The 13,506-nt window shown below is 36.5% G+C and overlaps 2 protein-coding genes across 2 annotated transcripts; one reads left to right on the forward strand and one right to left on the reverse strand.

Moving 5' to 3' along the window:
- Positions 1-812: 812 nt before the first annotated feature.
- On the forward strand, positions 813-1,709 carry LOC130737952 (uncharacterized). Its single transcript, XM_057589827.1, has one exon. It carries the CDS (start codon positions 816-818, stop codon positions 1,695-1,697), a length of 882 nt encoding a protein of 293 aa, XP_057445810.1. The 5' UTR covers positions 813-815; the 3' UTR covers positions 1,698-1,709.
- A 317-nt stretch (positions 1,710-2,026) lies between these two features.
- LOC130737954 (OVARIAN TUMOR DOMAIN-containing deubiquitinating enzyme 12) lies at positions 2,027-13,207 on the reverse strand. Its single transcript, XM_057589828.1, has 10 exons — positions 13,019-13,207; positions 12,101-12,342; positions 6,301-6,374; positions 5,477-5,531; positions 5,315-5,389; positions 4,773-4,846; positions 4,607-4,655; positions 3,362-3,446; positions 2,917-2,973; positions 2,027-2,804 (listed from the first exon to the last, which is right to left on the reverse strand). Exons 2-10 carry the CDS (start codon positions 12,269-12,271, stop codon positions 2,758-2,760), a joined length of 687 nt encoding a protein of 228 aa, XP_057445811.1. The 5' UTR covers positions 12,272-12,342; positions 13,019-13,207; the 3' UTR covers positions 2,027-2,757.
- Between the last annotated feature and the right edge of the window lie 299 nt (positions 13,208-13,506).

Below are 13,506 nucleotides of genomic sequence, written 5' to 3' on the forward strand. Positions count from 1 at the left end.
GAGCACCAATGGAAGGTCACTTAAAGAATGGCCTAGCTTACCTTATCCATCATTTTGTGAGACCTTTCGTTTTGAAAATCAATTTGTTGCAGATGAGCTTAATTGTATAAGGATGAAATGAACGTACAACATCAACAATTGGTCTGTTCCCTGACTTCTGAACAGAAAGGAGCGTATACCCAGGTAATAAATTACGATTAAAGCATAATAGAAGAAAAAATGAATAAATTCGATTATTATGTATTTTGTATTTTCTTTTTGACAAATTATGTCAATTTACAGATATTGGATGTTGTTTCGTCCAATAACGGAGGATTTTTTTTCCTATATGGATTTGGCGGATCTGGTAAGACTTTTGTGTGGAATACCCTCTCAGCTGCGCTGCGTTCTGAAGGAAAGATTGTTCTAAATGTTGCGTCAAGTGGCATTGCTTCATTGCTATTACCTGGAGGTAGAACTGCTCACTCTAGATTTTCCATTCCTATCACTATCCATGAATCATCAACATGTAATGTCCATCAAGGTTCTCATAAAGCTGAAATGCTTCAGAAAGCAAGTCTTATCATTTGGGATGAAGCTCCAATGCTTAACAAGCACTGTTTTGAAGCTCTAGACAAAACTTTGAATGACATCATGAAGACCCAAGCAACTTTTGGCCATGATAAACCCTTTGGAGGAAAGGTAGTTGTTTTGGGTGGGGACTTTCGACAGATTCTGCCAGTAATTTTGAAAGAAGTAGATCAGAAATCATTTCTTCTTCTGTGAATTCATCATACCTATGGAAGCATTGTAAAGTAATGAAGTTAACTACCAACATGAGATTACAACAAGCAGGGTCCTCTTCTTCATCCTTGGAGATCAAAGAATTTGCGGATTGGCTTCTTCAAGTGGGCGATGGCACGGTTAAGCCAATCGATGAGGATGATTCTATTATAGAAATTCCCTCTGATTTGTTGGTGAGGGAGTCCGATAATCCCTTACTTGAGTTAGTCAATTTTGCATATCCCAATGTTGTTGCTAATTTGGAGAACCATGCATATTTTGAACAAAGAGCACTCCTTGCTCCCACTCTTGAAAGTGTTGAAGAGGTTAATAACTTCATGATGTCAATGATCCCTGGGGAGGAAACAGAATATTTGAGTTATGACACACCATGCAGGTCAGATGAAGACTCTGAAATAGATGCAGAATGGTTCACTTCAGAATTTCTAAATGATGTTAAGTGCTCTGGTATTCCCAACCACAGAATTGTTCTCAAAGTTGGTGTCCCTATCATGTTAATTCGGAACATTGATCAGTCTGCTGGATTGTGTAATGGAACAAGATTGATAGTGAGCGCTTTGACACCTTATATCATTGTTGCAACAGCTCTTTCCGGTTCTAAAACAGGTAAACCTGTTTATATTCCTAGGCTTAGCTTAACTCCTTCTGATACTGGCCTTCCTTTCAAATTCTCAAGGAGACAGTTCCCTATTACTGTTTGTTTTGCTATGACTATAAATAAGAGCCAAGGCCAGTCGTTATCGCATGTTGGATTATACCTTCCTAGGCCGGTGTTCACGCATGGCCAGCTATATGTAGCACTATCAAGAGTAAAATCTAGAAAAGGGTTGAAGATACTTATAGTCGATGACAAAGGAGTAGTATCTAATTGCACTCGGAATGTTGTGTATGAAGAAGTATTCCAAAACATATGAATGGTTAGATTATCTATCTTTGAATTCGTACTTCTTTGTATAATGCACATTGTATTTAGTGTGCTGTATTTTTTGATATACTTATTTAAAACATTTTCTAAATTGTTGCAGATTCAAGCGACTTTCAATGATAATGGGGCAACAAGCAACAAGTGGAATGCATAACGTTCATATGACATCTTTTTGTTGCCGATATATATATTTCTGTAATCATCAACCTTTGTTAGATTCATTCAGTTTTTCATTGTTGTGTAAACGAATCAAATCTAATTTCAATTGTTATCTATTGTTTTGTGGTAGTTAATCATGTCAATTTCATGTAAATATAATTGTCATAACAAATTAGAAAAATCTTTCGCCGTGCAGCGCACGGGTAAAAACACTAGTGAAGAATACAAATCATTACTGCTCAGCCTGGTTTAAAAAGGCATGCTGAAAGTAAACTAATAAAAAATCATCACCGGTATACTGCTAAGTGTATAAGGGATTTTTCATACAAGTGATTCTCTCCCTCCAGCTTCCTCCGTTTTTTTATCTACAAGAAAAGATGTCCACAGCTTACCTCAACTTTGAAACTTTGGCTGAGAGATTTTTCAATTTTCAAATTTGGCAGTCCACCTTTGAATTCTTTTAAAATTGATAATTGATTCTAAAGACAAATCTTCTGCGGGTTGCTTCTGGGGGCTAGAATTAATTACGATGAGAGAGAGCTAGATCCAAACATACTGTAAATAGCTACTCTGTATTCATAAAGGATATGACTAATTTTAAGATCTTGTGAACCAAACAAGGAGATGATCAGTAAGATCCAATTGCTGAACAAGTGGGATGAAATAGTGTGCTGTGAAGGTTGTTTTCTAGCAAAGAGAAGTTGATAAATAAAAAGAGTAGATGATAGTGGCCTTTGAGATGTCTCCGGATTTTGTAAGGAGTTAAATTAGAGGTTTATGGCCAAAGCCTCAAAGTTGAAAGGGAGTTTTGTGGACCTCTCTCAATATCTATAAATGATACAGAATGTATGCACTGCACTACATCTTTTTAGAGCTTATATCTTCCTCTCCTAGAACAGCCAGTGTTTCTTCTTTGGTTTATGCTGGATTGGTGCATCTAAAACAAAGTAAAGATGATAAATCAATAACTAATATACGCATACTTAATATCCTAAAAGACCAAAAGGAACTAAAGTATGATAGAGGATCAGATTTTATGGTGAACAAACCTCGAACTTCATACAGTGAATTGTAATGAACCTCAGACCAGAAGCTCAACCATATTTCTGCATTGTTGGGAATATAAAGGGAAACAAAGGAGTAAGAGAATGTAAATCTAGTACTACTAACCTTATCAAATTAAAGGCCTGGGAAAATTTCAAGTATTATAAGCTTGGTTATAAAATATTGAGTTAAAAAAGAGGCTTCGCATTAACTTGATTAAAAGAAGCTCGTAATTTTAACTTATCTAAGGGAAAAACATGACTTCTGTTGGAAATATATACTTCTCAATTATACCAATTTCATTTATAGTAAAGCAATGGGCTGTTGAATATAGTAGGGCATTGCATAGAATCTCAAAACATGACTCTCATTTTATATCAACGTGCTAGAAAAGTTCAAAAATTTGAGTATTCACATGGTCAGTTATAGCAATGGTGATGGTGATCTTACCACGCTGTGGTGCTTGATACAGTGGCATAATTTCAATGAAACAAGTGTCTCTGAATGATGTCAATAGGCATATCTTCGCTGCAAACTACATTCAACAAAGAACATTATCTGAGATTTTGGCAGTAATACACAACAAATGGCATCATATAACAATAAACCAAAAAGAACATTAAGTATGTCAATAAAATTTGATGCAAAAATCAATAAATCTAAAAAAGCGAATTCTACTTCTGGGTGAATAGAATAGAGACTTAGCAATTTCAATAATATTGCATTACTAGTTTACTACAACAAAAAATTTCAATATTGAAACATTTTTCCATCTTTTATAAAAAGTTTAGTTTAGGGAAACTCAACTGGAATATAGTTTACTGATACTTCATATCTATCACAACCTGCCCTCAGTCAATTTGATAGTTTCCTTAAGAGTTACATATATGGATGTATAAACTTATTACACTTCAAATGTGAGACACGGATTGCATAATAAATCATTGAACTAGTAACACAAAACTGATTACAGATTTTGTATTCTGTGCTGCTATCAAGTCCTTAAAGTCAAAGAACAGATCAACTATATCAAAATCTACTAAATATGTCCTTTCAAGAAAAGGACATAGTTTAATGACATTCAACTACTACAATGCATTAACCTACTAAAGCGCCGAAATATAAAATCGTACAGTGAACACAAATGTCCATAAATATTTTTTTTTTTTAAACAGAAAAAATACACATTACCTAATGTTATACAAATAACACATAACAATGTTAATCGTATATTTTGCAAGATCATCTAACAAATAACGTGTAAGTTTTGTTTGTTCTTCTATCACTAACCAAACAAGTTTTGCTAGGCACACAAATTTTATTTTCAACATTACCAAGCAAAAACATATTTGCAACTAGGTTTTCCATCTCAACTTCTAAAACTTCAGTATTCTTCATTAGGCGTAATGCCATGTGGGGAATTCCTAAAATCAACCATACACAACTGGTATTAACATTAGTGAGAACTTGAGATACATGTTCTTTCAAGACAGAATAAAATCTCAAACCGCAATTACAATGTTGACTAACAGAAATACTTTTTCTCAATTACCAAGAATGTTTCTTTTGATTAAAAAAATCAAATTGAGATTTTTCATCCAAGTTTAAAAAGAAAATTCTAAACATGGGATAAAAATAGTTGTCAATACTTAGCATCCAACAAAAGAAACACTATTTCGAACAAGCAAAACCAACCTTATCAGAAGCTGCCTGTAAGGTAACATGGTCCCCCCATTCTCCTAACCTGTCATGTTGAGGAAAGGTGGTTAATACTTGATGAAATTGCTACTTAAAAAATCGACAAATGGGATGGCTCATTTAATATATGTTTTAACTGATGGTTCATTTGAAAGATACATACTTAGCCATTTTCTTGTAATACCGTTTGTACTTCATTGGTACATAGCATTCATATAAGGAACGGTGATCTTTGAGCTGGCAAAGAGAAACATTATGCAAATAAGCATCTCAAACCATGTTGACCATATTTAATAGAATAAATCAATTTCAAATTGTTCCACGTATTAGATACAAACGGTTTGTAACATTTCCCGCACATGATTTGATAACTTATGTTTACCAAGTATGCAAATAATATACCTACAATTCTGAGATCTTTCCATTTTATTCTCTTGAAGGATGTCTCTTATTTTCTTTGGTTATTGGTTATCTACTGCATTCATCCTTAATCAACAATTGTCAACTAATCTTAGGAACTATGAAAGAACAGAACCTCTTCCCCTTCTACTCTTCTGAATAAACACTCATTGATTCAAAATTCATACAGCATAAAAGGTTTACAAAGTTAAATAATCACAAGACAAGAAAATCAGATGTCATCATAGCTGGACATATTTCACAGGCATTATGAATTCCATATGACCAACATCAGAAAAAAAATACCTGTCTTACTATCTCTTTACGGACATGCTTGTGATGTTCAGGTGACCTATACAGCTGATCTGAAAGTGCACGGAACTGCAATATCCAAAGAATCATCAGTAGGAATTCAAAAGAATTAGGGATAATGCTCATGTCCTGTAAATAGTCGCCAAAATAACAAACCTGACAATTTCCGTCTCCAGATACTCTTACTTCACATAGACCATAGATGTTCAACCTGCATGAGTGAAAAGAGTATGATTTAACATGTCCAACATAGAGTAACTGCTTAGTAGAAATTGGTATATAACATTTTACTATCTAAGCTTATCCACACTATTTTACAAATCAAGGTTCCTTTCAAAACCCTAATCTTGAGTTGCTAACTCAGACGTTACAGAATACTTACTCTCTACATGCTTTAACAACCAACACTTAATTACCGCTAGAAGAAACAACCCAGCAATTACTACCAAGTTAATATCCAGATACAGACAGGTCACTGATTTATTTAGTCTGCCTTTACAATTCCCCTTATGAGTAATGAGGCATTGTGAATTCCAACTTTTGTTTATTCCTTGAGATTGAAAGAACGATGGTATTTTGCAATCATCAGAGTTTCTATGGAAGCTTCATTATCGAATTTCACTAGCCATAATTACATGGCTTTCCAAATTTCTGCTATATCTACAGTCATGCAGTCATGACACATGCCACACAACTTTCAAGCTGCCTATAAGGAGACGTGTCTATCCCCAAGTCATTTATTTTCATTTGAAAAACCATGTTATAATATATCCTATTTCTAATTTTAAACCCAACATAAAAAACCTGGAAATAAAATTTATTCAACCAGTTATGTTTAAAATTATAAATAAAAAAGATGCAGACTTTCTGTCCATGCTCATCTTTTTAACAGAATCTTTCAACCAAAATGTCAGAGACAGAAACTTAGGCTCGGAATTTTTCACAAAAGAAAGCACATTTTATATAATGGAAAGACATACCTCTGAAGCAGACGCTGGTGGTCCATACTGGCATCACTTATGGTGGGGATGAAGGAATTTATCCTGGGCACATGCTGTAATTTCAAGAAGTTTGAATCAAGAGAGAACAAATTAAGAAAAACATTAGTATTAAGGGAAGTGCAATGTAAGAAGCAGTATGCCCTTTCAAATTATTCAATGTATTTCTTCTCCTCCACTTCCACTCTATGAAAGCTCAAGATATTCGGTGAAAGTATAAAACTGATTTTATTTTTAACTTGCTCTACAAATGCCCTCTGGGCTTGAAGTGTGGCTGCTCCCACCCAACTCCCAACCTTGCTCCCACCAGATGGTCATAGAGCTTTGATACCATACAACCAACAAAAATTTCCAAAAATTGTAAGGTATCAGGTGAGAGTACATAAACGATTCTATATCTAAGTAATCATGAATAAAAACTGGTCCCTAACTCCATATAAGTATTAAATATCTGATGTATTATGAACTTATTTTAGGCCTTAATTTAGAGTTAGGTATGTAACCTAAATTGAGAACTAATCTAGGAAGTGTGTCTCCCACTAATTTAGGAGTTTACTGTTTATATAGTCTGCACTTACAGATTCAATCCAGAATAACATAGGTTCAGATTATTTCTCTTTCACTTGGTACCAGAGTCCTAGAGCTACTCTTACACTGGTTTAGCGTTCTAGCGGCTGATATCAGCGTAGACCCATTTCCTTCCGGCCATCAGACAGCTGCGCTGCTGATTCTGTTTGGTCCGTCTGGCCTTCCTTGTTATTTTGTGATCCCTTTTAGGTTGTGTGTCTTCCTTTTGAGTGGTCATTTGGCTGTTTCTTCACTGCTGCTTCTTGCTTGGTTCAGTCACCCCTGCTCGTTTTCAATTGACAGCAGCACTGATGCATTTTTCTGTTTCGATTTGATTTTTCCTGGTTCCTTGCTGTTTTCCCAGTCTTTTCAATGGCTGAATCTGTCAAAAGTGATTCTTTAAAAAAGAATTCGGTCTCTTTTGCCTTCTCCTGGTCTCCTACCAGTACCTCAAAGAAACTAAACGGGATATATTATTTGGATTGGAAGAGTGCAGTTTTAATTTGGTTTTCGTCCAGGGGTTATATGATCACCTTTCCAAGAAGGTCTCAGACATTCGGAATCTGAGAAAGAAGAGTGGCAGATGGCTAGCTATCAGCTTGTTTCTTTCTTATAATAGTCCATTGAGCCTAGACTGATTATTCATTTTCATCCATACAATACTTGTTTTGATATTTAGAAGAAAGAGGAAACTGTTTATGCCAATGACATGCAAAGCCTTTATGAAATGGCACGTAGTTTATCATCACATAAAATGATAGATTCTGATCCCCCTTCATTTCTGACCAAGGGATAGTCTCTTTCCTATGAAGACAAACTAATGATGATAAGTGATGAATAAGCTTGATGTTTATCCTTCATGGCCTCTATAAAGACTGAATCTTTTCAAAATTACCCCTTGGCGAACCGTAAATATTCTTCAAAATTACTCATTGATCATTAAATTCGGGTTCTATCACCAGAGATTGATTCTCAAACAACTCCCGAGTCTTCTGTTTTAGTCTCAAATTCATCAAATTGTGGAGGTCGAGCTCGTGGCCGTAGAGGTGGTAGTTGTGGCAGAGGTAGTAAAGGCAACCTCCATCATTCATATTGAGATCGAGATGGAGACACACAAACATCGTTATTGTTAGAAGACCCACATTGGCTAGAGATATGGCATAGATAGCCTTTACAAGGGTAGAGCAACCCTCAACTTTTGAGCGAGCTTCTGGGTTGAGTTAGGCCTCCCAAATTATAATATGGTATCAGAACCTATATCCTAGATCTGATAGTTGGTGGAGACCTCCCAATTTGGGGCAACCTGCAGATGTCCAGCCCTGCAAATCTCACGCTCTAGATGTCCAACCCTGTGCGTGAGGGGGTGTGTTAGAAGTCCCACATTGGCTAGAGATATGACATAGATAGCCTTTATAAGGGTAGAGCAACCCTCACCCGTGAACTAGCTTTGGGGTTGAATTAGGACTCCCAAATTCTAACAATTATCCCTTGTTTCATGGATTCACAGCAAAATTGTCAATGTTGCCCGCTCTCCGGTACATGTTGAATAGAAGATTGAGTTTGGGGAAGATCGTCTCGTCTTTCCGCTGAATTTAAGGAGTTCCTTAGATTTAAGGAAGCCATGCCTCTTCTGCAGGCACCATAGCACATACGGGTAATTCTATCATTTGTATCTCGTAATCTGTTGGATCGTAATTTCTAGGTTTCGGTGCTTCCGATAACTTGACGGGTAATCCCTCACTATTCAGTAAACTATCACCCCCTAAAACACCTCACATTGTTACTCTTGCTGATGGATCTAAAGCACAAGCCACTGACGTCGGTCAAGCTTTACATCTTCCATTTTTACCTTTAAATTCAGTTCTTGTTGTACCTAGTTGTCCCTTTTAATTTAATATCCACCTGTGAACTTAATCACACTCTAAATAGTTCCATAACGTTTGATTCTGATTCCTTTCTTATACAGGGCTGAAGTACAGAACATACAATCGGAGTTGGACCTAAATCACAAGTCTATAGTATCAGCAATCTCAAATGTCTACCACATGTGCTGTTTCATAGTCTCCCAATCTTCTTCATATTTGTATGGGTCACCAAAGTCTAGAAAAGTTTAAGAAAATGGTTTCGAAACTTTCTCATTTAAAGTCCTTGGAGTGTGACTCACGTCGACTTGGAAAGCATGCTAGGGCATCACTTTTTAACATTATTAATAAACTCGTGTCTCCTTTTGATCTCAACCATTCTAATGTTTGGGGTCCGAATTGTGTTATATTGGTTTTAGGATGTAAGTTTTATGTTACCTTCATTGATAAATTTTGAAGATGCACCTGCTTATTCTTAATGAAAGATCATTATGAGTAATTTGGTGCCTTCAAGACTTTCTGTTCAGAAATAAAAAATCAATTTGGCAAGACAATTCGAATTTTGCAAAGTGATAATGCGAAAGAATATTTCTTTGTGTCGCGTACTTCCTTCCCGATATCTCATGGCATCATTCACCAGTCCAGATGTCCTCATTCGCCATAAGAAAATGGTATAATTTGATGTAAGCATCGTCACCATGTAGATACAGCTTGCACTCTTTTAATCAAAGCTAAAGTACCTTAAAAGTTTTTGGAGCAATGTTGTCCTTACCTAATGCTACTTAATCAATCAGGTCATCTGTTGTTCTCGATAATAAGGTCCCTAATACTATTATTTTTCCTCGGGACCCTCTCTGTGCTATTCCCTCGGGTGTTTGGTTCTACTTTCTTGTTCATAATATTTGTCGTAGATGTAATAAGTTGGTTGCTCTAGCTATTAAGGGCGTATTTCTTGGGTACTCTCTGACTCAACGGATATCAATGTTATTCTCCCACTACACATCGCTTTTATATCAGTCTGGATGTTACCTTCTTTACGGATACGCCATTCTTTGCATTGTTTGCTTTGCCAGACATGACTTCTCATGTACTACCAGTACCACACACAAGAGTATCGTGCTGTAGAAAATCCTACTTGCAAAGTGTTTAAACTTAAAACACTTTCTTCAGGAGCTGAAGTATTGTGAGATAGGACCTATAGAACTTGCTTGTCATACCAGTCAGCTATTCAAATCCAAATTCTCAAGAGGGCCAAACATATGGAGGTTGATTGTCACTTCATCAGAGAGAAGATCTGCTCTTGCATCATTAAGACCTCTTATGTGCACTCTAATATCAACTCGCGGATACATAGACTAAGTTTTAACGAGGTCCTAGGATTTATTGAGTTAGAAAGGTTTTTACCTTGTGAAGGGTTTTCCCTTGTGAAAGAAGGATATCCTTCTTCGTGTCTTTTATTTTATTTTAAATGATATTCAGAAAATACCAAAAATATTATCCTTTGCTCCTGTTTCCTTTTGTTTGGCTGTTTGGGGAAAACAAACCCTAACAATATGTAACAAGCTGGATGCATATGATATATACGCACCAGCTTGAGGGGGATTGTTGAATATCTAGTTGTATTATGTACTAGTTATATGTATTAATTTGAGATACTATGTCCACAACATATTTAGTGTTAGGTTTGTGATGGATACTTGGAGTTAGATTGTTAGTTCAGGGTTAGCCTATAAATAAGGGAGTGTGAAGAGGGATTAGGTATCTTTTGGGGATCAATTGAGAATTGGGATTTAGAAGAGTGATGAGTCTTTTGAATACTCATCTGTTTCTTATACATTTCTTTGTTGAATAATATCAGGGTTCCATCAATTGGTATCTGATAGGTCTAAGGCTAAGCCAGCCCTTAAACATGTTAGGAAAAGGACTAGAGATGTGTAATGACATAGTTCAGGGACTAAAGTGTAATAAAACAATTAAGCCAGCTAGTATACAGCTGGCGGTTAGAGTTTGTTAGAGTGTTAGCTGGCAGTTAGATCTGTTAGTTCAGTAGGCTATATATAGCTATAGCTTGTAGAGGAAGTCATCTTTTGGGAAATAGAATCTGGAACTGGTTGTGGAACCAGAAGCTGATCATTGGGAATCAGTTATAACCCTAATTGTGTGTTCTTCCCCAAATAGCAATACAATCTTTTTCTCTAGCTTGGAATCTCAGTGATTCTGGGTTAGCATTCAGTTTTCTATTCCTTTTCCTATCTCTGATTTCTACCAGTGTTAACACTGGTATCAGAGCACCATCCTGGTGCCTGAAACCCACGCACTCTGCAAGGTCCTGACAAGGAAAATGGCAAGAAGTGAAACCATTTGGAATCAAGAACGGGAAGAATTGCGACAGGAAAGAGAGGAATTGTGCACCCGATTGGAGCTGAACGAAGCTCGAATGAAGAAAGTAGAGGATCTCATTGCTGCACTCGAAGCCAGGCTCGGCGATCAGAGAAGGGAACTCTCCGATGAAGAAGGCAGCGAGGTTGGACGGGATCGCGAGAATCGCCAGGAAATTGGAAATCCCAATCTTCTCTGGTGACGATGCTCTCGGTTGGACACAGAGGCTAGAGAGGTATTTCTCACTGAGGGAAGTTTCAGAGGAAGAAAGGATGCAAGCAACACCAGTAGCCTTGGAAGGACGTGCTCTCAGCTGGTTCCAGTGGTGGGAGCGTTGCAACCCTTCACCAACATGGGAAAGCTTCAAACTAGCAGTGGTAAGACGATTCCAACCCTCCATGATACAAAATCCTTTTGAATTGCTATTGTCTTTAAAGCAAGGGGGGTCTGTTGATGAATATGAGGAGGAATTTGAGAGATATGCTGGGTCTGTTGATTTCCTGCTCTGTTTCCTTTTCCATGTTTTTGTTTCAAGTACCCCACCTTGAGGACAAGGTGGATGTTTAGGGGAGAGTATTGACGGGTACTTGGAGTTATTTAGTTAGTTAAGGGTTAGCCTATAAATAAGGGAGTGTGAAGAGGGTTTAGGTATCTTTTGGAGATCAATTGAGAATTGGGATTTAGGAGAGTGATGAGTCTCTCGAATACTCATCTGTTTCTTGTACATTTCTTTGTTGAATAATATTAGGGTTCCATCAGTATGTTATCTATATTAAGCATGAATATATGCAGTATAATGCACTAATCTAGGAAGTGATCCCACAATTTGAGGAGTGTGTTGTATACATATTCTGGACTTACAGATTCAATATTAACATAAGTTTAGAGTATTTTTCTTTCCCTATAAGCATAACTGCTCCTACTCCAACGTTTTTGTTATAGTTTGTCGAATAATAGAAATCAGGAGTTCTTACCGCGACAGGTTCCAATTTGGAAAGGCGCCGACCAACTCCGCCATCTAATTTTGCATACTCTTCTGACAGCACAAGAGCAATCATCCGGTCATCCTCAATGTCCTGCTGACTGCTAAGGGAAGTTGAACCAGAACTTTCACCCGAATACTGAGTCTGAGTTCCATTCATCATTTCCAGAACTGACTATTTCTTAAAGCTTCCACTGATAACCAAAATTTCACAACAATCCACAGCCACTTAACCTGCAACAATTGACAGACCAGAGCGATCATTAAATATAAAACATTTCACACTCTCCAATTCGTGTAACAACTGACAAGCCTTCCACAAGTTTAGTCCTTAAAGTCTAATCAGATAACACAGAAACGATGCAATCATTTGGAAGATGGGATTGTCAACTGGAAAAGCATAATTAGGGAATTACATACTCCTCCACTTTAAATCAAGACACTGGACCTATCAGATCAGTTATTCTTTAATTATTGTAAAAAAAAGATTTAAAAAGTTATATTATGAGAAGTGTAGTACTGAGCACTGGAGAACTGAAAAATTGTTTGAATGTTAGCAAGAAACAAAACCAAAAGCCTGCAAGAGTAAAATCACACACCAAATCTTCAAATTCAATATCTTTGGAATTTGGATATAGCTTGGAATTAATACAAGAGAATTATCACATGAAAAGGATAAGATATGGTAATCATCAGTAAACATGTCAAAAATAAAGTGGCAATTGACAAAAAAATCTGCTCAACAAAACAATAATGTCAATAGATTAATAGAAATTGACCATTAATTGATGGAATTCAAACGAGAAGAGGTAATTGTAAAAACAAAATCAGATCGTAGATTCTGATCAAACCGCACAAAAATAAAATTTGTATATTTTAAAGAAAATATTAAGAAGAACCAAAGAAAAACCTGCGATTCTGTCGAGATTGAATGAGGATGGTTTGTTGCGATTCAAATATGCGATGAATTGTGGGTGCGATGAAGAAGGAGGAAGCAGTAATTGTGTGATTCAATTGAGAAGTTTTCAATTTTCGCGTTTTGAGGTTTGTTCAATGAAGCTGAATGTCAATGAGCGCCAGGGGCACGTTATTGGACGCGTTTACTATGGACCACTTTTTGGTGGTCTATAGTTACACCACCCCCTTTTTGACATGCTATTGCAGGTTACCCGGTTTTTTTTTTAAAAAAAAAAATACATATTTATTAATCACAATAATTAATTTGAAATAATTTTAATTAAGTTAATTAAAACCTAATTCCTAGTAATCTCTCCTCTCTCCTCTTCATCTTCTACCTTCTACCCAGCCTCTGTAACTAACCTCCCTCCCCCAACCTCCTCTCCGACCACCACACAACCATCTTCGTCGTGTGTGGTGGGTTTCTCAGACCAGGGGAAT

This window comes from Lotus japonicus, chromosome 2, assembly GCF_012489685.1.
Source record: "Lotus japonicus ecotype B-129 chromosome 2, LjGifu_v1.2".
Taxonomy (NCBI): Eukaryota; Viridiplantae; Streptophyta; class Magnoliopsida; order Fabales; family Fabaceae; genus Lotus; species Lotus japonicus.

Coding starts and splice junctions, on each gene's coding strand:
- LOC130737952 (XM_057589827.1), top strand. CDS start 816: ATGAGATTACAACAAGCAGGGTCCTCTTCTTCATCCTTGGAGATCAAA.
- LOC130737954 (XM_057589828.1), bottom strand. CDS start 12,271: ATGATGAATGGAACTCAGACTCAGTATTCGGGTGAAAGTTCTGGTTCA. Junction 6,375..12,100: donor CCAAATTGGAACCTGTCGCG/GTAAGAACTCCT, acceptor TTGAAATTACAG/CATGTGCCCAGGATAAATTC. Junction 5,390..5,476: donor CTGGAGACGGAAATTGTCAG/GTTTGTTATTTT, acceptor TGGATATTGCAG/TTCCGTGCACTTTCAGATCA.